This window comes from Mus musculus, chromosome 8, assembly GCF_000001635.26.
Source record: "Mus musculus strain C57BL/6J chromosome 8, GRCm38.p6 C57BL/6J".
NCBI classification, from domain to species: Eukaryota; Metazoa; Chordata; class Mammalia; order Rodentia; family Muridae; genus Mus; species Mus musculus.
The window spans coordinates 16,456,619-16,480,078 of record NC_000074.6 but is presented as its reverse complement, the minus strand read 5'-3'; the positions used below and the strand labels follow the sequence as shown (position 1 = coordinate 16,480,078).

General features: G+C 41.7%; 1 protein-coding gene and 1 long non-coding RNA gene across 7 annotated transcripts in view; one reads left to right on the top strand and one right to left on the bottom strand.

Moving 5' to 3' along the window:
• The window catches only part of Csmd1 (CUB and Sushi multiple domains 1), a 1,642,848-nt gene that overhangs the window by 1,055,307 nt on the left and 564,081 nt on the right, over nucleotides 1–23,460 (top strand). For all 5 annotated transcript variants that reach the window (XM_006508931.4, XM_006508930.4, NM_053171.2 and 2 more), the window contains exon 7: nucleotides 16,918–16,995. In XM_006508931.4, coding sequence (XP_006508994.1) covers nucleotides 16,918–16,995 — 78 coding nt within the window. The remainder of the gene's footprint in view (nucleotides 1–16,917; nucleotides 16,996–23,460) is intronic.
• The window catches only part of Gm16347, a 34,465-nt gene continuing 23,481 nt past the window's right edge, over nucleotides 12,477–23,460 (bottom strand). Inside the window, exon 4 of one of the 2 annotated variants that reach the window (XR_870168.3) lies at nucleotides 12,477–12,602. This is a non-coding gene — a long non-coding RNA (predicted gene 16347). Of the gene's footprint in view, nucleotides 12,603–22,368; nucleotides 22,899–23,460 lie in introns of those variants that run through there. The other variant, XR_870167.3, reaches the window with a different exon arrangement.

The following is a 23,460-nucleotide window of genomic DNA, read 5'->3' as shown; positions in this document are numbered from 1 at the left end:
ATGTATGACACAGTGGGTGGTCCTGAGGAAGGAAAGTCCGGGACAATTCCTGGACATGGGGCAAAGAACAGAACCCTTGCTTTAGAGTAATGTAGAATTTCATTGACAGGAGAGAGTCAAGATTTCCAACACAATTAACAAAATGTGCCTGGAAACTGCTTCCATAGAGACAGATCTATTCCTTTCATTCAGGAATATTTTCAAATAAGAAAGTTGAAATTCAGGTCAGTGTTTAATACTAGCTGCTTTTACAGAGGACATGGGTTTCTGTTTCTAGCATCCACCTTGTGGCTCAGAATCATTTGGAAGTCCAGTTCTGACAGACATAATATATTATTTTGACCTCCATGGTCACCAGGCACATATGTAGTACACAGACATACAGACAGACAAAGCACTTAACACACATGAAGCACATTTTTTTAAAGGGTATTGAAATAGCAACGGCATGCTAATTCATGCTTCAGAGTGAGCATGTCAGATCTCCCCGTAACTCTTAACTTCTTCCTATATATTTTCTGGGTACCTCATACATAAGATTATAAACTTCCGTTTGTAGTTAAAACAGCTTAACTTGCTGGATTCCCAGAGGCCCAGTGGTTTACTTGATCAGCTGTAATCTCATTCTGGGCATCTCAGGATACCCCTGTGGTCTAATTTAGCATCCTAATAACAGTCTGAGATGCAACTTCAGATGCCAACAAGGGCTGTTGAGTATAGATACTCAAATAGAGAACTTGAGGACCAACTCCAGCAATGTTCTTGGATGGGTCTCATTCTTTCTTTGAGTGCCTTCCTTCTATTCATCCTGATGCTTAAATCACTTTAAATAAATTCCAACACTACTTCACCTGAACTGGTCCTGAAATTCCTTCCTGTCCTGTAGGTGAGGCGTTGGCTATACCTGGGGTAACCCTCAGAAGAACTCCTCAACCTGAGCATGCTGTGACAGAAGGCACAGTGGGTAAAGACACTAACTACATAAGCCTGCATCTTGAATCCATGTTAAAGAAAAGATGTGGTGCAATGCAACCATAGCCTACACACGCCTATAGGAGATAGGGAGAGGGAGGAGTCGTGTGGAAGCTGGAGAGCACATGTGTAGTAGAAACAGAAGAATCTGCCTCAATAATGTGGGAAGAGCACAGAGGAAGGAGAGATCCTACTGCAAAAGATGTCCACTGACATCCACGGTCACACAGTATCCATCTGTCTGCCTGTCTCTCTGTCTAAGTAAAAAAAAAATGAAAAAAGAAAAAATAAGAAAAGAAAGAAAGAAAGAAAGAAAGAAAGAAAGAAAGAGAAAGAAAGGAAGGAAGGAAGGAAGGAAGGAAGGAAGGAAGGAAGGAAGGAAGGAAACCTTTAAACATTAAACCTAAAACTCAGACCAATGCAGGCATAGCATTGACAGTGTCTCCAGTAGGTGTCTCGTTGCCTAGAAAGCTGTTAGAGTCATCCCAGTGTGCCTGCCATTCCAAGTGTGCATGCGTAGTCCATCATTGATCAAAGCTTGCTGTGCTAAGGGTGGCAGCCAAGGGCAAAGGGAAAGATGAAACTCGGCCTGAAATGGTTCCCCTCCAGTTGACACTATCTGCGCAGAACTGACATCAGGAGATAGAATCTTAGTGTTTTAAAAACCCAAGCCCTTTCCCTAGTCAAAAAGAGAACTCAAAGACAATGCCACGTCTCCAGGTTTGAGAAAATTTCAGGAATGAGTCTGGAGACCACGGGATTTGGAGCAGCTTGCTATGTACAAACCTAAATTTGCATAAAAGTCACCACAAGTGAATGAGGTGGGTCAGTGGCTCTCAAGATGCCCAGTGAGAGGAATGCAGAAAACACGACAGAAAACACTTCCACAGGCTGAACGAACAGGAACGCAATCTCTATGGATAGTGTGGATTTCCTGGGAGGGCTACCAGCTTCCCGGTGAGGTGTGCATCTCCAGGCAGAGCCCCACCCCTTTCCCATTCCTCTTCCCTCTCCTGTCACTAAGTCTGGGAACAGTAGTTTAAATAACTCCTAAAGAGTGAACCAATAAATCCCCACAGGGCAAGCAAAATGGTCTTTTAATCTCACCAGTTACAACTTAAATCCTGACTGTTCTTATGGCCTCACACTTAACTCACAGGAAATATTTTATCTAGATGGCTTGGGGTGGCTCGGAAGACCGGGATGAGTGAAGTTAATTATCTTCCCTCAGATCATGACCTTTACTGTGATTTTCCTTTGAGCTACCGAAGAATCTAATCGGTGTTTCTGTAGGATTTCCATAGGCTTCTCTTAGACAATGGGACACCATTATTCATGTGTTGATGTGTCCTCCTATAGGTAGGTAGGTAAATTAGGAGAAGGTAGGTAGATGATAGGATATAAATAGATAAATGTTAGGTAGATGAGAGGCCAATGATAGATAGGCAGATAGACAACTAGGTTGTGTTCTGATCTAAGTAACTCCCTATCACAGAAAACACTGGTTTCCTGACTGTCTTGCCCTCAAAGACTCTATCTACAAGCAGCACTTGACTCCATTATGAAGGCGAGCATTTAGGTGGAATACCTTGCTGTTCGTGTAAACCCAAGCTCCTGACTGTTGCCTCCCATGAAGCACAAACTGATAAATGGCTCCTTCCTGAAAGTGAGAGCGCTCCCCTTAGAACATACCAAAGCACGCTAGGACCACATTAGAAACATAAGAATATGAAAGGCATGTAAGATAACCCAGGCCTGAGAACTTACCAACTGTTCCAGACTGAGGGATGGGTGCAAACCTCATACCTGAATCCCATAAAGAAGAGGTCACCTAATACTGAAATGGCAACACTCACACTGAGTAGTTATGAGACCACTCAGTGTGTGCATCAGAGCACTAACACTCAGATGACCCCTGACTATCCCAAGGGCTCCAGATGAGCTCACTTTCCACCGCTGCCATTGCTTTCTTAGACTTCCCTCTGTCTATCCCACATTGATCCATTGGTCCAGATCTTTCACTTTGCTCTCTGCAACGTCCATGGTCTTATGAATGAATTCTGTAACTCAATGCAACCTTAAGGCCCTCAGTCCTGGGAATCTATAACTTACTCTGTGCCATTGGCTGTGATATAGCTTGGAGTTCTTTAATGTCTAACTATTGCTGTGGTCCCTTTGTACCTGTATCTTTATCAAGTCTGTGTGTGCCTCCAGTGAGACCTCTTTGAACTCTTGAGGTCTCTTTAATCCTTGTAGCCTTCTGTCACACAATGCACTTTTATTAAAGATTTAGTTTCTGATTTATATTTGTGCATATATGTACATTCCATGCATATGAATGCAGTGCCCATGGAGGGCACTGGGGCAGGGCATAGAATACCCTGGAGCTGGAGCCACCTACAGTTTGAAGCTTTCAGACATGAGTGCTGGGAACTGAACTCAGATCCTCTAAAAAAGTAACATGGACTTTTTTTTTAACTGCTGAGCTATCTTACCAGCTATCTATACACTTCCTTTACTTAGTATTAAGGCACTAAAAGCATTACTGTGGTGGAAGGACTTTTTTTTTTTTTTTACTGTTTTAAAAATGTTAGGGCTAATGGCATCATCTAAAAGTTAAAAGCACTTGCTCCCTTTACAAAGACTGGAGTTTCTTACCAGAAGCCATGTTGGGTGACTCAACCACCTGTAACTCCAGCTCAAGAGGATCCAATGCCAATGCTCTTTTCTGGCTTCCATTGGCAAGTGCATGGACATGCATACATACATGCATACATACATACATATGTACAGCATACATACATGCATGCATACATACATAGAGCATACATGCATGTATACATACATTATACATATAAATATCTTTAAATAACTAAGTAAATAATAAAATGTTGAGGTATGGAGTATAATGTGTGAGAGTTAATACTGATAACTAAGATTGGATTGAAGTTTTTTTTTTTTGTTATCAGCAACCGGCTCTCAGGGAAAAGGCAACTTGGAAAATCTAGTCAACGGAAAGGATTTAGTTTGTGACTTTATTTCTCTTAAAGAAATTCTGACCTTCAGGAAAGACACTGAAGTTTCTGACTATCTGACAAAACACATTCATGACTGTGGAAATTTGCTCACATATACATGTGCATGAGAAATCATCATTCTACGTTTGTAAGGGGCTCTTAGACTAAAGGTTTCTGATGACCACCTGGCGAGGGCAGCCAGCCGTGGCACTGTTAATGGTGGGTGCCGCATGCCACTAACTACATTGAGTTGCACCAGCTAATTCTCAGACTGATCAGACTGGCTGACTTAAGCGCAAAACTGAAATCTGATCTTCTAGGTCCCAGAGCACAGATGTTAGTTAGTTGCAAAGGTTGTTGTTCAAGGGCATCCTAGCATCGGAGAGAAAGGAGGGGAGACCTGAGTTTGTGTAATTGTGTAACAAGAACTGGGGAGGGGGGGGAGAGGTGACCTTGGGAAACCAACAGAGCTGCTATTTCTAGAACATAAAAAGACTCACCGTAGCAACAATGAAGGAGATATATGTCAACAAGTGAGCCAGTAAGTGCTTCCAGTCCTTTAAATGTAGATAACACTGAGATCCATTTTCGCCTAGATGCTTGGTGATTGTTTTCTGGAAGGCTGGTGACAGATGAGGGTTAGTTAAGATATTCCTGGGTATGAGTGGTAAGGTAGCTGACACAGCTCTCTGGCAATCAATTCAGTCTGATGGAGTGACAGCCCTGGCTCGGTCTCATCATGACAATTTACTTAGAGAAATGGTCCAGAGGTTGAACACATGGTCAACAGGTGTTCCGAGTTACACAGAGGCCCAGAGAGTGAGGAGAGGTGTTGACTCATACTAAAGGTGAGCATTATTAAGAGGATTTAAAGGAAAATATGGGAAGACATAATGGAAAAAGTTGAAATTACAGCTTTATCTTTTCCTCTGAAAAATTAGTACCTAATCAGCTTCCTGTATTAACTTACCTGGTTCCCGTGGAGCTGGGTAGAAAACTGCAGCATTAGCTGGGTAGAAAACTGCAGCATTCGCTGGGTAGAAAACAGCAGCATTAGCTGCCACTGGGAAATAAGCTCTTTTGATCCTCAGATTACCTCTTGATAAATGTTTAGATCTTTCTCAAATTTTATACAATAGCTACAAATAGAATCATAGGTAGAATAATAGAATAATGGAACAATATTAGATGTCATATACCCATGCTATATGACAGTGTTGTAACAGGAGGATTTTTTTAGGCTTAAAACGCAGTACATCTGGACGAGCTGCTTGTTCCCTAGTAAAAAAGATGGATAGTGGTGAAAGTCATGGAGGGAAGATTTATTCCATGTGCCCATGTTGCGAAGAGAAACAGATAAAGGAGTTGATTGACTTCAGGTCTGCTATGGGGCGTGTGCTTTAGGTGTAAGCAGAGGCAGAATTGGACAAGAGGAATTTATAACTAGTCACTTACAGAGGTCTGCCTATCATCATTTCAGCTCTAGCCCTGTACGGAGGTCCGACCAAGTCCTTATTTCTTGATGAGGCAGGGTTCTCAGATGAATTGCTTCAGCTGCCTGATAAATGCTCACCTCAGAGGCCTGCCTGTTGAGTTTTCCATCCCTGACCCAAGGATATTTCAGGGTTCAGAGAATGACTCATCTCTGCACCTTCATCCACAGTAACGGAGATAGGTAGATGCAAATGAAACAGAGATGTCAGACTTCCATCCTGCTTTTTGTATTGTGTGAGCCCTCCAAGGACTCAATGCTTTCTCAAAAGAGCAGATTTGTATTTCTTACTCAGAACCTTTTATCATGATGTGGTTGATATCAAGAGGCATTTAACACAAGTTTTGAAAAGAGTACATAGAAAACATTATATACTTACACAGCCAAAGTCTAATTTAGAAAATTTTGGCATTATGGAATAAAATATATATGTAGTTAGATAATTCTTTTCATGTGGCACCAGGAACTATGATAAAGTGTTAAAAAAAAATCTTTAGAGATGGGAACTATCTCAACAAAGAGTGTTTGCCAAAATGCTTCTTGTTGGATGCCTCCCCACCCCCAGCATAGCCCAAAAAATACAAAAATAGTTTTTAAGTGTAAAATATGTTTAAGTAATAATCAATGAAGAAGCCAGTAGCTATTCCTAGAAAAATGAGCAGTCTGCATTACCAAGTTGGAGAAGCTCTCACTTTTTAAGCCATGTGTCAAATTCAGTTATTCCTTGTGAACACCAACAGTATGTTTGATCAGATGATCACAATACTTGCCTTGCCCATGTGACCAATGGGGCACATGAGAAGTTTAGACATGGGGCAGTCCTATGGAGATACCAGAGGATGAGTCGGCCTGTGAGCAGGAGCAACCATTGTGCTGAGATAAACTCAGCCAGAGCCGAGTGAGGGCTGACATAGAGGGTGTGTAGGAGGCAGTGGCTGTGCGGAGAACTGAATAGCAGGTTTAACCACAGGGAAGTGGGAGCTGACTTTGGAGATGTCTGTTTCAGCTTCAGAAGGTAAAGGAAAGGATGTAAAGAGACAGAAGCTTTCCCTCTAGCTTCTGAGAGCAGAAGCTAGAAGGAAAAACATCACCATTTCCTAGAGAGGTTCTAGCTGCTTTGTGCCTTTTTCCTCTGAGAGTCCTTAGAGAAACTGGAATAAGATATCATGCTTGTATAATAAATGGATCACTCCAGCAGAAAACAAAAAGGGAATAATAAAAAAAAAAATCTAGTCACACAGGAAGAAAGAAAACAGCCAAACTGGGTGAAGTGGACTCTGATTTCAATTCTAGAGCTGGAAAGCTGAGGCAGGGATGTACCCATGCATATAAGACTGGCTTGGGTTAAATATCAGATTACATCTCAACAAACAAATGAGCAAAGAGGTGATAGATCATGATTTCAACATGATTACCTCAGGTAGAGATGTGGGAATCTTGGCTCTCAGGGGAACATGGCTCCTTTATCCTCAGAGTAGCCATGGTTGATACCCTGTGATTTTGCCACTTCCATGGTGAGAACATGACACTACTACCTGACAAACACCAGGAAGCTGGGGAAATATTTGGCCATGTCATACGTATCAGACTGTTCAATGATGAGTTTAAGTTAAATGTGTTTAAAATATAAAATTGTCTGCATTTTATGGCTTTTTTCAATGCAAATTGCAATAAAATCAGTGTTAATTAGAGAGCTCATGATGTTAGACTTAGTAATGATGTGACTGATTAATTTAAAAACAATTCTATGCCCTAATGTTTGAAATGATTTCTAAAGGACTGAGGTGTGAACACTCCTGCAAAAGCATGAGGTTTATGGAATTTGAACAGTTGCAGTTCCTCGAGGCATCGTATTTTTTTTAATTCTAAATTTTGTGTTAAACAATAAAAAATGTTGACAAGACTGTAGGATATTCAAAAATAAATTTTATTTTCTGACAATAAAAGAAACATAAAATTTTTCAAAAACAAGTCTATAAGCAGAAAGCATAGCTCTATACTATACCATTTTCTCTTAAATTCAGAGTGAATTCACCCAAACAAGATTGGGCGTGGTAACAAACAGTAGTAGAGTAGGAGACTTGGAAGTCCAATGCAGAAGAACCATGAGTCCCAGGCAAGCCTGGGATACATTGAGAGACCCCAGTATTAGGAAACACAAACAGAAAAAATTAAAACTAATAATAGAATTTAATAAATTGTATCATTGGTGTCATATACAATACGTACAACAAGGGGTTGATTATAATCGTTGCCGTATTGATTAAATAATTATTGGACAAACATATGAAAAAGGGTATTTATGGGACAAGAGTGTTTCTGATCAATGAGAGAGGCAACTCATGAATTATCACATGGTATATACTGTCTAAGAATTCCTCAATGAGAACCAACAGTTTGGGGAGGTATTGATAGCATACCTGCCCTCCAAGAATGAACAGTCCCTGGACTTACCACTTCAATAGAATGTTTTTGGTCTAGAAATTCATTCATAAAATTAGGATAATTCTCTGCGTAAATAAAAACATGATTTATATTTTAACTTATCTGTGTCAAACCCCAGGCTTTTAAAATTGACAGAAGCTGTTTTTCTGATTTGATAGTTTGCTGCTATTGGCCAGGTTTCCCAACAGGTTTTATCTTCACATTCAGAACAATAAATTTGTTTGAAACAACCTGAATTTTATTTGAACTAAGAAGCCATTTGTTCTTGTCCAATAATAGAAGGGAGAGATAAACTTGACAATCAACTTCTAGGTCTAGATGCATAGTTAAGAAAGCAAGTGGGGACATTTATTTAGTCTTTTTCTTTTTTTCCCTTTTGTTTTTTCTTTTCTTCTTTTTTTTTTTTTTCAAGTTTTGCTCCTTCCTTGAGGATTCATAGCACTGTCAGCTGTCCTGGCATGTGACTGTGTGCCAATATATTGGATACTTTTCTGTTGCTATGATAAAATGTCATAATCAAGGTGACTCTAGAATAAAAGGTTCATATATAGATATGAGACTGTCATGGCAGGCAAGCATGGCAGCCAGCAGCAGAGAGAGCTGCTGAAACAGGAGCTGGGGGAAGGAGACTTTAACAACAAACATCTGATACAGACAACAAACATAGAATGGTTCAAGCCTTCAAACTCTCAGTCAACCTTCAGTGACATATTTCCTCCACCAAGGTTATTCCTCCTAGACCTCCCAAACTGTGCCACAAACCAGTTTAGAGACTAAACATTCATTTTCCCAAGGCTATATCTGCTCTCCACATTTTAAAATATTTGTTTATGTAAAGGTTTATAATCACCTCTTGGTTAAATCCAAGCATGCATACCGCACTGACAATAGCCACCATGCTATGCAAATTGAGCTCTTGTGGCCTTTACCCATTGACTCTCTTGTATTAAGTCAAGGTGCTGGTCACCACTGTTTGTATCACTGTATGACTGAATTATTTATGTTACATATGATGTTATATCATCCAGAATTGGCCAGAATCCCTGGGGCAGCCTTTCCACATTGGAGTGGTTTGAATAGGTTTGGCCCCTTAACTCATGTGTTCAAATGCTTGACCAACAGGGAATAGCTCTATTAGGAGGTGTGACCTTGTTGGAGGAAGTGTGCCACTATGTAGGTGAGATTTCAGGTCTCCTAATGCTCAATCTACTCCCAGTGGAGAAAAGAGCCTCCTCCTAGCTATCTTCAAAAGACAGTCTCTTAATGGATGTCTTTGGATCAATATATAAAACTCTTGGTTCCTCCAGCATCAAATCTCCCTGCACACAGCCATGCTTCCCACCATGATGATAATGGACTAAAATTCTGAATTTTTAAGCCAGCCTCAATTAAATGTTGTTCTTTATAAGAATTGCCTTGGTCATGGTGTCTCTTTGCAGCAATGGAAACCCTAAGATAGAAGGTTTTACTAGGAACTGGGATATTGCTGTGATAGGACTGACTATGTTTTTGTTTGAGAAATGTGGATTTTAGGACATTGGATTTAGAAAGCACTGGAATGCTTTAAGTGTGGCCTGATGGGCCATCCTAGTAGGAATACAGAAAACATTAGTTATTAGTGATTTTAACTGTGGGCTCCTGGCTCAAGAAGTTTTGGTAGAGAAGGATGCTAGTATGTAGCCTAGGAGACTGTTTCTGTGATATTTTGAAATATCACAAAATATCACAAAATATGTGATATTGTGGCTGCTTTTGCCTGAAGAGTTGGCCTGAGGCAAAAGGGACAAGATTTAGGTAAATTGCATTAACAAACAAAAATCTCAAAACAGCCTAGTTAAAATTGTTAGGTGGCTACTAAAGTCCACTCTTTTTTTTTTTCCTTTTTTTTAATTAGGTATTTTCCTCATTTACATTTTCAATGCTATCCCAAAGGTCCCCCATACCCACACCCCCAATCCCCTACCCACCCACTCCCCCTTTTTGGCCCTGGCGTTCCCCTGTACTGGGGCATATAAAGTTTGCCTGTCCAATGGGCCTCTCTTACCAGTGATGGCCGACTAGGCCATCTTTTGATACATATGCAGCTAGAGTCAAGAGCTCCGGGGTACTGGTTAGTTCATAATGTTGTTCCACCTATAGGGTTGCAGTTCCCTTTAGCTCCTTGGGTAATTTCTCTAGCTCCTCCATTGGGGGGCGTGTGACCCATCCAGTAGCTGACTGTGATCATCCACTTCTGTGTTTGCTAGACCCCGGCATAGTCTCACAAGAGAGAGCTATATCTGGGTTCTTTCAGCAAAATCTTGCTAGTGTATGCAGTGGTGTCAGCATTTGGAAGCTGATTATGGGATGGATCCCTGCATATGGCAATCACTAGATGGTCCATCCTTTCGTCACAGCTCCAAACTTTGTCTCTGTAACTCCTTCCATGGGTGTTTTGTTCCCATTTCTAAGAAAGGGTAAAGTGTCCACCTAAAGTCCACTCTTATGAAGAGCATTTTAATGAAAAGGAGCAAGTTGAGATAGGAAAAATACAAAATGTATATTTTGAGGAAAGAGAGAGCACCAGAAAGTATAACAGAACTAAATCCTGTATTTAAGGATATTACATGGAAATAAGGGAGTGGTAACCTTGGGCCAAGATCCCACCCAGCTAAACTTATTGTTTATGGGTTTGCAATTGAACAAGGGATTGTTATACCATATTAGTTGATATTATGACATGGTTATATTTCTCACTTGGACATAAGGAAATTTGATTGTGTGCCAAATTGGCAAGAAATGAATTGTGATGACTATTCTCAGTTATCAACTTCACTATTTCTAGAATGAACGTCAGTCCAGAGATGGATGGCACACCTGTGATCCAGATCTTGAGACATAGTGGCCATGTTTATAAAGATCTTGTTAAAGTGAATTAAGGAAAACATAGGTCCAGGTATAGTGGTATACACCTTTAGTCTCAGGACTCAGGAGACAGAGGCATGCACATCTTTGAGTTCAAAGTCAGGCTACAGAGCAAGTTTATGCACTAAAGGAAACCACTGAAAACAGAAAGCTGGAGATGATTCAATGGAACAAGAAGAATCATGTCCTAGCCCCAGCAAGCAGTAGAACTCAGCAGCTTTGGCTATGTGGCTCTGTCATTAGAGTTAAGAAAAGAAGGGATTACTGGGATAATTGATACTAGTCATCTGGAGCTGAGAAATTAGTGGTGATTAAGGAGAGTCCAGCGTCATTTGGGTGAAATCATCTAGGAAGTGTTTTGTGAGAGGACAAAGAAGCTGTGTTTCAGAGAGAAACGCCATGCTGGCAGACAGACTTGGTAATGTACAAGAATTACTCAGATAGTACTGGTTTCAAAGGCATGAAGGAGTCATGGAGAACAGCTGAGGCTTTGTACTCTAAGAGGCAAGGGGAGGCCATTGGTGAAGGTGCAACCTCAGTAGCAGTTGAAGACCAAGGAGTGAAGATGTCATGCAATGAAGTTGAGGCTTGGCACCATGAAAAGAGCCTATGAGAGGGTATTAGTGAATGTACAGACTAGTTGCAGCAGAAGACCCCAGCATATAGGTAATGCCAATACCATGGGGTGACCACCAAGAACAGCAGCAGCAGTGGAGTTGAGTCAGTCAGAACCTAATGTGCTACAACAGAGCTGGAGAAGAGATCCAAGCCCTCTGGAGGAGCCCAGATCTTGTGTGGATCCCAGACATTGGAACAAAAAGCTGTGAATTTGAAGTTGTCTTGGAGGCCCAAAGATGTTAGAGATGCCAGAGCTATGAAACACCTGATGAGGAAAAATGCTAACATGAAATAGAACCAGCCCAAGGCAAACAATTTTGTTGCAGTCAACAAAGCTGAAGGACTTGGATTTCAGACATGGAGATGCAGAGTTTGAAGTTTGCCCAGCCGGTTTTTGGTCTTGCTTTGGTCCAGTATTTCCTTCTCACTATGACATTTTGTAATGGTAATATATATCCTGTGATGTTGGAAGTATGTGATCTGCTTGTTTATCTTGATTTTATAGGTGATTACAGTTAGGACATTATGTGAATCTCTGAAGAGACTTTAAACTTTAGACTTTTAAACATGGTAGAGACTATGATAGACTATGAGGAATTTGAAGTTGGGATAAATACATTTTGCATCATGTTATGACTACAGTCTTATGGGGCCAGGGATGGAATGTGGTGTTTGAATATGTTTGGCCACCATAGACACATGTGTAAGAATGCTTGGCACACAAAGAATGACACTATTAGGAGGTATAACCTTGTTGGAGGAAGTATGCCACTATAAAGGTGAGCTTTGCCGTCTCCTACTATTTCATCTCTGCCAAGTGCAGAAGAAACCATCCTCCTGGCTGCCTTCAGAAGAGAGACCCCTCATGGCTCTCTTTGGATCAAGATATAAACCTCTTGGTTCCTATAGCACCAAATCTGCCTGCACACAGTCATCTTTCACACTATGATAATAATGGACTAAGGCTCTGAATCTGTAAGCCATCCCCAATTAAATGATGTTCTTTATAAGAGCTGCCTTGGTCATGGTGCCTTTTCACAGTAATGAATCCCAAACTAAACTCACATCTTATATGCCTTTACACTGGAAAGCCAAGCTGGTGTCCTCCAAAGCATAAATTCACAACTCTGTTCAATAAAATCTCAGGAGCCATGCTAAAAAGAGGAAAGAAGAAATTTGTAAGTTGAGTTCAGAGAGTCTCTAGGTCTGAGGTCAAACATGAGAATTAGGAAGTGGAGTATCTTTCCTTCAAAAAGCTTAGAATGAACAAGATTAATAGCTTTTTGTTTGTTTCATGGGGAAGCACAGGCTATTAGAGAGCAACATCTTCCTCTGCTTCCTACAGATTGGAGCTTGGCATGTTTCATTCTCTTCCTGCATGTTTCTTTGTAAGTTAGGGTCTCTCTCCATGAGCCTCAATAGAAGCTGAAGTGACAAATGAAGGGAGGGATAAGGATAACAAAAAGAAAGAAAGGAAGAAAAAGGAGGAGAAGGAAGAAGGAGGAGGAGCAGGAGAAGGAAGAAGGAGGAAGAGCAGGAGGAGGAGCAGGAGGAGGAGCAGGAGGAGGAGCAGGAGGAGGAGCAGGAGGAGGAGCAGGAGGAGCAGGAGGAGGAGCAGGAGGAGCAGGAGGAGGAGGAGCAGGAGGAGGAGGAGCAGGAGGAGGAGCAGGAGGAGGAGGAGGAAATTGTTCTGGGTAGGTGGAGGAAGAATGATACTAAGAGAGAGGCATAATGAAAGGTGCAGACAACTGGTAGACCAAGGATGTATATGTCAACTTCTCTTTCTGACCAGCATTGCCAAAAACCATTGTCCTTCAATAAGAGCTAAAGGAACATGGAATAAATCAGAACTCAGGGCTCAGAGAGTAACAAAAGAATAATACCACCATATTGAAAAATAAATAAAGCATCCCTGGTGGAAATTTAGCTTCACAGAGCTTCAAACAATTATTTGTAGAATTGTGGGATTTATGTGCTCATCACATTCTCCAAGAGGTCCAGTATATTCAGACACTCTTATGGTACCCTGTGCACCTCTCAGTCTTTCTTTTTACTCTCTGAGAGAATTGAGTTCTGTTTGTTTTATCTGTTTACACTGAGTGGAATCTGCTGTGAGTTTAGCATACAGTATAATCTTCCCATTGATTCTCCTTTGTCTTGCTCATTGAACATTCATATCTTCTCCCCCGAGTTATGTCAAGATAAAGTTGTTTCTGTAGAAGAAAGAGGAGATGATGGGGAACACACATCAAGGCACTCACGATTTTAAACTAAGAAGTGGTTCTGGGGCAGACCTCACAGGAAGATCTGTTCAAAGGGATGGCTGCTTCCTGCTCTCATTCTCTGTTTGCTTACTACATGAAAAGCAATGAGAAATAACAGACTAAAATCACAGAGAGGGAAAGTGAGACATAGGAAATGTGAGGCTGTGTCCTCTGCAGATGACTATTGAGTAGCCAATGACCAAGCCTTTGAGTCAAGCCTTGTGGATATAGAGGGGAAAGTTGGGTGGTGTTGGAGGTATTATCAATCACAAGTGACCACAGGGTTCAAGGTGTTTAAGTCATTGTTACATTGAGGTAACTTCTCTGTATTTTTCTTTCCTTTTACTGGTTGGTCTTTGGATGGGGTGGGTCACCCATAAAGAGTATGGCCAGAACCACAGTGGCTCTGTAACAATGCACTCTTTAGTGTAGAAGGTCAAATGTGGGAAAACTCTGATAATTAAGGTCAAAGTCCACCATGAGAGATAGCTTCTGGACTTGGCCAATTATGGGAGACTCCCTTCAGCATTGAGTTTACTCCTTCTCTGATCTTGTCTGGAGAATTCTAAGCACACACATATGCTTCCACCTGAGGAATGTCACATATCCTCAGTCACATTATAGGACCAATTTCCTTTCTCCTGATAAAATCTGTGCAGCCGGCACCTGAGATTCCTGAACTGCTTGCCCATGCTGAGGCATTCTATGCACCCTAAGCCCGCAGCCAATGACTCTTGCCCCTCCTGGATGTTTCTACCCTCAGTTCCCCCAAAACTTTATAAGCTTTCTATCACCCTAAGTAAAGTTGCTCTGCGAACTGACACCTGACTCAGGTGTGGTCTTTCACTGTACATACTCACAGGGGTTCCAAAACCTGCTCACCCTCTGATCCTACTGCACTCATGGACTCTATCAGCTGACAATGAAGGAGAGTGGGGAGACCCACAGTTGTGAACTACTGATTGATCAGCACTTTCTCACAGTGAGATAGCCCCCTCCCCTTAATTTCTCCATGAGTACCCTTAGTCCTGGAAACCCAGACTATCCTAACCTTCTCATTCATCAACTTTGCATTTGGAAAGAGCTCTGGAAGATATTATATTTCCATCACATTCCTGCTTTTCTCTGCTACCCTGCTAAGCCCACAAGCAAGCATTTGTCTATGTTTATACCATTCCAACTCTGAGGTTTATAGCGCTAAAGGATTCTCTACATTTCAGATTTAAATTAACAAAACGAGGACTATAAATTGAAGGCCAGCTCTTTTGCTTATGTCAAGAAGGAAGTACATAGAAGACCCTGAATAAAGAATTCTGAACAATGCAGCTCACAAAAAAAGAAACAATTTGAAAAAAATCAATGACAATTGCCTTCACAGAATTCTGCCAATCCAACGTCTAACACTTGCTGATGCAGAGAACAGGGAAACACTCGTCCTCAGTTTGGCTGTGATCTTGTGACCACCCCCCCCCCATTTCTGTATGCAGAATGAGTGATATTCTGCTTGTCAGGATACCAAAGGGGAACAGGGCACACATCTGCCCCCTTCACTGGCTAATGGTGAGACTATGTCTAGGTCTTCCTAGAGGACCCTCTGCTTCTGTTGCTCTCTGAAGGGTTTTCTCCAGTAGAGTCTTAGACACCGAAGATATCTACAGTGAAAAGACCCACACACTTCCTAGAAATAAAAAAGTTTACAATGTATGAGAGAGGTGGTAGGTGGCAAAGAACAGCTTTCATTTTTGTTATTTCATAAAATTAAAGTGAAATGAAGCAGATTCAGTGGCATTAGTGGCCTTGATTCTTTCTCTGGCTTTAGGGAAGATCAGGTGACACAGGTGTAGACTTTAAATGTCACCTGGCCTTTGGTAAAGCTGTTTCTTGTGGGTTTGTGCTCTGTCTTGACTTAGGGTGTCCAACTTCCTCTTTCATGGGGCATCTGGGCAGGAAGAGATTGTGGCCACAGATTTTCAGGAATGGGCAAAGCACAGAGCAAAGAGGAGGAGATATGGTAGCTAAGCAGCAGATGGCCTGGTTTTTTACTTTGGTTGCCATTTTCTTAGGCTGAAATATGTGATAGTGCTGAGGCAAAGGAGCCTCAGGTGCTACTAAGGAGTAGCAGATTTCTGGCCACCTTTGGTTGCTCTATGTAGCCTCCTCCAGAGAAATAAACCACTTGGCCAATGCTTAGACTACAGGAGAGAATAAATGTAAGAAAGAGGAGCTCAAGCCTGGCGTGGTGGCCACGCCTTTAATCCCAGCACTTGGGAGGCAGAGGCAGGTGGATTTCTGAGTTTGAGGCCAGCCTGGTCTACAGAGTGAGTTCCAGGACAGCCAGGACTACACAGAGAAACCCTGTCTCAAAAAACAAACAAACAAAGAGGAGCTCAGGGCAGTAAAAGAAGAGGAAGAGGGAGGCCATCCCTCCCCCAGGTCTCTTCGATGCTTTATTCTCATTTTTAAAAGAAAGGCGTTTCCTCTGCACACTTTGGCTCATACTCTGTTTTATTGGGTTCAGGACCTAGAAAATTCAGACACTTATTTAAATCTGAAAAATGAAACTACAGTGTAGGATACCTTTGAATAGCACAGACAAGAAAACTCTGCTAGGAGGGGAGGGGGAGGGGAGTGTGGAAGGGGAGAGTCGAGGGAGGAGAAGGAAGAGGGGGTACCGAAGGTTCTTTCTTGTTTAACCTATAACATTCTAGCATGGCATTCCTAGGCTGCAGTTCATCAATGCCATATGATACAATTTAAGTAGTTGAGTTAAAGCATGAATGAATTAACAGTCAACTTCTATTTTTATGAAAATACATCCATGAACAGAGTACAATATTTAGAGAGCATCAGGGTCAGGGTCACTATGGAAACACTGAAAGTATAATCTACTCTGTGTGGTTTGGGGGACAACAGTGATGCATAGAAGTTGTGTTTTCTGATGGTGAGTGGGTTTGGATGTGGAAGGTGAGCCCTGCTGTCATTTATTTTCAGCTCTGGATACATGATCATGAGATACATTTTGCTGCCAAAAGGTCTTAATTATTTGTAACCGATTTTCCATCTGTTTCCTCTCAATGGCCTTTTAGATCCTGGTCCCTAGATCAGGGGTTGGCAGAAGTCTGTTAAGACTGGATTTGCTGTGAGATTAAAGAATGGCTTTGTGAACTTCGAGCCTCATCTGATAATTTGTTTTTCTTTCTTTCAGTGAAAAAGGCAATTGAGCTGAAGTCGAGAGGAGTCAAGATGCTACCAAGCAAGGACAGCAGCCACAAAAACTCTGTCTGTGAGTTTCTTTCTTTCTATGTCAGGATACATATACCAATTAGAGGGAGGACAGGAGTAGATGGAGTGGTCCCTAACTCCATTCTCTGAGATTGTGCTCAATGATGACATCTTATACCTGTAAAGACTCTCTCTTTATAGCTGATTGGTCACTGTTCTCTGATTGCATGCCCAGAGCTGAGTTCTCATCTAGAAGATCACATACATTTTACAGACTTTTCCCACAGGTTTCCTTGCCCCGGGTGATGTCATGAGACTCTACTATAGTGCTGAATATTCATACATTGTGTTAGCCTGTGCTCAAGTTCTTCAGCCATTCCAAGACTTCTGCTCACATTGGCCCCATTCTGTGTTCACTGGGCATCCTATATCCTAGGGCTGACAGGGGGTGCTGGCAAAAACTATACCCTGTGAATGTTTTTGTTACTCTTTCTTGATAATCACAGCCCATGTCTTTGAAATGAAATCAGGGTGGGGAAGAAAATAGCCTTTTAAATGATAGAAAAGATTGAGTAGCAGAAACGGGAAGAAAGGGATTTTTGTTCATCTATAAAGGTTTTAGTGTTTCGCTCCTACCAGCTGTATGTCTTACAGGTAAAATAGAAAGTGATGTTAATAATGTTGAAAATAATCAGCGTTGTGACTGAAATTATTAAGGACATGATCTACAGCTTGACAGAATCGCTTGTTAGGTGATATGCTTGTATTAAGTCATCATTAGACCTGATGCTCCATCCACTGTGCACACACTTTTCTGCTGGGATGATACTGGCAGAGCTTACTCATGAAAGTCTCGTTCTTCTGTCCCCTCCAAGACAGGCAGTGACAAATCTGATAACCCCCTTCTGAGCATGACAACATGTTCTCTCCTATCTCCAAGCAGTACTGAACTCTCTGTGCCATGCATAAGGATTCGACAGTAAGGAAAAGGAAAGTAAAGAAACAATAAGAGATCAGTATGTATGTACCTGAGGGAAAGATTTGACTCTGAAAGGACAGCTGGGACAGAGGGAAGTATGTTCTAGAGGATGCTAGGGGCACAGACTCTGGCTGTATAAACTCTTGTGATGATCTGGTTCAAGATTCATTGTCAATAATACTAAGCCAGTAATTACTTGTGCAAGGTGATCAGCAAGATATGCTGAAATATTCTAAGTGGTCTTTACCCATCTTTGTCACGAAGTAGACACTGAGCAGTTAATTATCCCACGAAGAGCTTCTCTGTCTAAGAAGGAGGAGTCAGACTTTCACAGGGGTTAGCAGCAGGGGACATCGCTCTATAGATGTCAACAGAGATACTGACACTGGTCTCAAGTGTATCTCTGCTGTGGCTTGTGGTGTGCCTGTTAGAACAAGTTCTGAGCCTGCTGTGAGTGAACAAGGATGGCCGGTTTCCCTTTGTGCTTGGTGAATTCCTCAACATCTCTTTGAGGGCAAGGTGTGAGAAATCAATTTACATTCTTCACACTTAATGTGGCAACTGGCTGCATGTGGATTTCCACATGACTGGGTACATATTAGAGATGCTAGGCCCTAGTTCTTCTAATGCCCTCCACTAAGGTTGAGGCTCCAGGTCCTGAGTCCCCTTACTATAGCCTCTTAACACTATATAGTTCACTTAAGGCTGTGTAACGCTCTACCACAGAGAGTCTAGAGGCTCCTCCAACTGAGGGTTTGATGACATGTGACAGAAGAGGGTCTATAAGGCCTTTCAAAAGGCCAGATAGACTGTGAGCTGTCAGCCATCACCCTAGGTTATCCTTATGCAATGCTCTGCCCTCATAGAGCCTTTTCTTCTTCATGAAAATCCTCATTGATTAAAAAAATTATCACCATGTAAAAGCCCTCCCACAAGGGCAAGTCTGAGCCTGGCAAGACATGTGCTCATCTGACACCTGGTAGGAACAGACCACAGGAATCGAAGCTTCAGAGGGGAAGCTGGAGATTTGGTAGTTGGGAGTGTGTGTGTGTGTGTGTGTGTGTGTGTGTGTATGTGTGTGTGGGGCCCTTCTGGCAAATGTTGCTATCCCAATGTATAGTACCAGATCTTGCCATTGTGTGGTGGATCCAGTCTCTCCTCTTCCTCTTCTAGGCTTTTCCCAGGGGCATATTCATTCTAGATGCTTTCCCTGGGAGGATGGACGGCTCAGTCATGTAAATAGCCATAAGGCAGAAGGAAGACAGATGCTTGTTGTTACTTTTCAGCTGGAAACAATTTCCTCATGCAAAGTTAATGACAAATTACTTTAGAAATTCAATATACATTTGCTCCAAGGGATCGACAACACACTCTGGCCCGCTATTGAGTGTTGGATTGCAGCTGTTTTTGCCAAACAGGAGAGGAGAATGGGTTCAAGAGCATTGTCTATTATAAAGCTGCCTTTAAATGCATGGTGAACTTGGCAATAGCATGTATTGCCATGTAGGTCTTGGAGAAGAATAGCCACCGAACATAATGGGATAAATATTACCAGAATGCTTCCCCTTTTAGTTGTTTTTTTTTTGTCTCCTGTCTGTATATGTAACATTTTTATTATTTTTTAATCAATGTTATCTCCTTGAAAAACACACTTGAAGTGAAATCCATTTCAAAAAATCCATGAATCCAAATTCATCCTAACTTTACATATAACTATGTATGTCTTACTTAGAGTTTCATTGCTAAGAGACACCATGACCAAGGCAACTCTTATTTTTTAATTGGCTATTTATTTCATTTACATTTCCAATGCTATCCCAAAAGTCCCCCAGATGCTCCCCCACCCACTCCCCTACACCCACCCACTCCCACTTCTTGGCCCTGGCATTCCCCTGTACTGAGGCATATAAAGTTTGCATGACCAATGGGCCTCTCTTTCCACTGATGGCTGACTAGACCATCTTCTGATTCATATGCAGCTAGAGACACAAGCTCTGGGGGGTACTGATTAGTTCATATTGTTGTTCCACCTATAGGATTGCAGATCCCTTCAGCTCCTTGGGTATTTTCTCTAGCTCCTCCATTGGGGGCCCTGTGGTCCATCCAATAGCTGAATGTGAGCATCCACTTCTGTGTTTGCCAGGCCCCAGCAGAGTCTCACAAGAAACAGCCATATCTGGGTCCTTTCAGAAAATCAAATAACCCAATTAAGAAATGGGGCTCAGAGCTAAACAAAGAATTCTCACCCGAGGAATACCGAATGGCTGAGAAGCACCTGAAAAAATGTTCAACATCCTTAATCATCAGGGAAATGCAAATCAAAACAACCCTGAGATTCTACCTTACACCAGTCAGAATGGCTAGTATCAAAAATTCAGGTGACAGCAGATGATGGCGAGGATGTGGAGAAAGAGGAACACTCCTCCATTGTTGGTGGGATTGCAAGCTTATACAACCACTCTGGAAATCAGTCTGGTGGTTCCTCAGAAAATTGGACATAGTACTACCAGAGGATTCTGCAATACCTCTCCTGGGCATATATCCAGAAGATGTTCCAACCGGTAAGAAGAACACATGCTCCACTATGTTCATAGCAGCCTTATTTATAATAGCCAGAAGCTGGAAAGAACCCAGATGCCCCTCAACAGAGGAATGGATACAGAAAATGTGGTACATTTACACAATGGAATACGACTCAGCTATTATAAAGAATGAATTTATGAAATTCCTAGGCAAATGGATGGACCTGGAGCTCATCATCCTGAGTGAGGTAACATAATCACAAAAGAACTCACATGATATGTACTCACTGATAAGTGGATGTTAGCCCAGAAATTTAGAATACCCAAGATATAAGATACAATTTGCTAGACGCATGCAACTCAAAAGGAAGGAAGACCAAAGTGTGGACACTTTGCCCCTTCTTCTTCCATTGGGAACAAAACACCCATGGAAGGAGTTACAGAGACAAAGTTTGGAGCTGAGACGAATGGATGGACCATCTAGAGACTACCATGTCCGGGGATCCATCCCATAATCAGCTTCCAAACGCTGACATCATTGCATACACTACCAAGGCAGCTCTTATAAAGGAAAATATTTAACTGGGGCTGGCTTACAGCTTCAGAGGTTTAATCCATTATCATCATGATGGGAAGCCTGACACCCTGCAGGCAGACATGGTGCTGGAGAAGAAGCTAAGAGTTCTAACTCTTGATCTAGAGTCAGCGGGAAGAGATTGTGAGCCATACTGGGCTTAGCTTGAGCATATAAGACCTCAAAGCCCAGCCTCACAGTGACACACTTCCTCCAACAAGGCCACACCTGCTTCAATGGGCAACACCTCCAAATGGTGTCACTCCTATGGCCAAGCATTATGACACATGAGTCAATGGGGGCCATTCCTATTCAAACCACCACATCATGCCATTGACAGACACATTGGTAGTTGATTGTGTTTATGGTGGCATCCATAGCACTAGCTGCTAGGTTTTCCTTTGAATAATATGGAAGCCGACAAATGAACTAATCTGTGTCTCTGCTTTTAAGGCCTCTGCCTCAGAGTGGGGCCTCACTGGACACAGGAACTGTGCAGCACAAGGACAGAATGTTTGCATGATGTTCTTGAATGACTGGAAAACCCATTTCCTAAAACTGACTATTTGGAAAAGTTTCTCCTTCCACCCTGGACCATGGTGTACTGAGCCATCCAGCATGCTTACTGACATTTTCCTAGGTTTTTTTGTTTGTTTGTTTGTTTGTTTGTTTGTTTTGTTTTGTTTTGTTTTTTAAGTACGGAGTAATTATAGAAAACAAATAAAAGGACAAAAAGACTTGTGGCCATATAGTCACTGATTATTTAACTATGTTTGGGTTTTTTTGTTTTTTGTTTTTTTTTTTTAATGGGGAATTCCGTCTTGAAATCAGTTCTTGTTTCTCTGTCACAGTGTGACTCAGGACTCAAATCTCTGGCACTAAGTTTCACCAGGCCCGTCTTCTGGCCTGGGTCTTCTCTTTATAAACCGGTCTGCAGAAGCTAAGAGGAAGGCAAGGAAGAAACTGAATTCTCATTCATCGGGCACCTTTGGGAGATTAGGGAGAGAAGCCAGCTCACCATTTTTACCATTTTAGAAAATTATTTTCATGTGACCTACTTTGAGACTAGACCTAGGAAGATAGGCCATTCTGACTTCTCTCCTGACTTCAACCCTTTCCATTCCCCTGTCTGCCTAAAGCATAGGCCCACCTTTCACCCTGGAAGTGTATCAGTGTCTATGGACAATGCCAATGTTCTGAGGTTTCAGTCTGGAATATATCTCCAGGGAGCATCTTCACAGGTTGTAATTGCTGGGGTAATCAGAGGTGTGGTTGTTCTGCCAATTGTCTCGAAGAGTCTTCCAATTAACATGACTTGTTTCGCCCATCTACAAAAACAATATTGTGTTTTTAAAAAAAATGTTATCAAAGATACCATGCTTGCTGTTAAGTGTACAGGGGCACTTCTCATCATCAGGGCTCATTTCCAGGACTTGAAGGCTCTAGGGTTTATTTAAGCAATAGCACATGCTTGTGATCTCTCTCCTTGCTTAATAGAAGCTCTGCCTGCTGTTACAAGAGCCGGGCCCCTCATGTGGAGCCATCCAGATAAGCTTGAAGGCAGATTTTTAAAGAAGGAAAAATAATAGTCCCATTAACCTCTAACAGCCATCCGAAGGTTTAATAATAAAAAGAGGGATAATTGCCCCAATCTGCTTTCTTCTACTGCACGTAATTCCAGGGTGCATTGCGATCATTACAGATCTTCCCTTTCCTCAGAAGGCTCTATCCTCATATTGCATGAAAGTACTAGACATATTGTAGCGCTTTATAAATCAGGTTAGTAAATTATGCAGCGTCTGAATGAGCTTTTGTCACTGCAGGAGCTGAAATATCGTCTCAAATACCCAGGAAAACCTTTCTGCAAAAAAGCTGATATCTAGATACACCTGGGGAAGGAAAGCAAAAGGAGAAATCACCTCCAAAGCTAGGTGGTTCACCATGTCACACAAGACACTCATATGCATGTGATTCTTAAGGCAACCAGGAAAGTAAGCTCCATTAAATCAAGAAAAATAGGACCCGGTTGTGTTATAGATGGTGAAATTAAAGTGCATGCCTACTGAAAAAATAAAATAGTTCTTTGAGCATCCTGAGCAACCAACTCTAAAGTCAGACTAACTAAAGGGTAGAATTCCCTTAGCAACATGACCAGAGGCTGCATTCTGTTATTCCTAAAACTAACAAAGAAGCCTATAAAAGCTACCTCCACTGGCCCTGACTGTGGTATGTCTTAGCATGCTCGTGGCAGATTCTAACAGCTCAGCCTATCACAAATGTTTTCATCAAACTGTGTAAAATAAAATATCCTAATATTTTTATCTTTGGATCTCTGGATGACTGTGAGACTGCTAGCCTTCAGGTGTCTATAGAATAGGAGATATCTCTAGTGTTGGTCAGAGAAGGGAGCCCAGATGCTGATAGGGAAATTATCTTATGTGATTTTATATT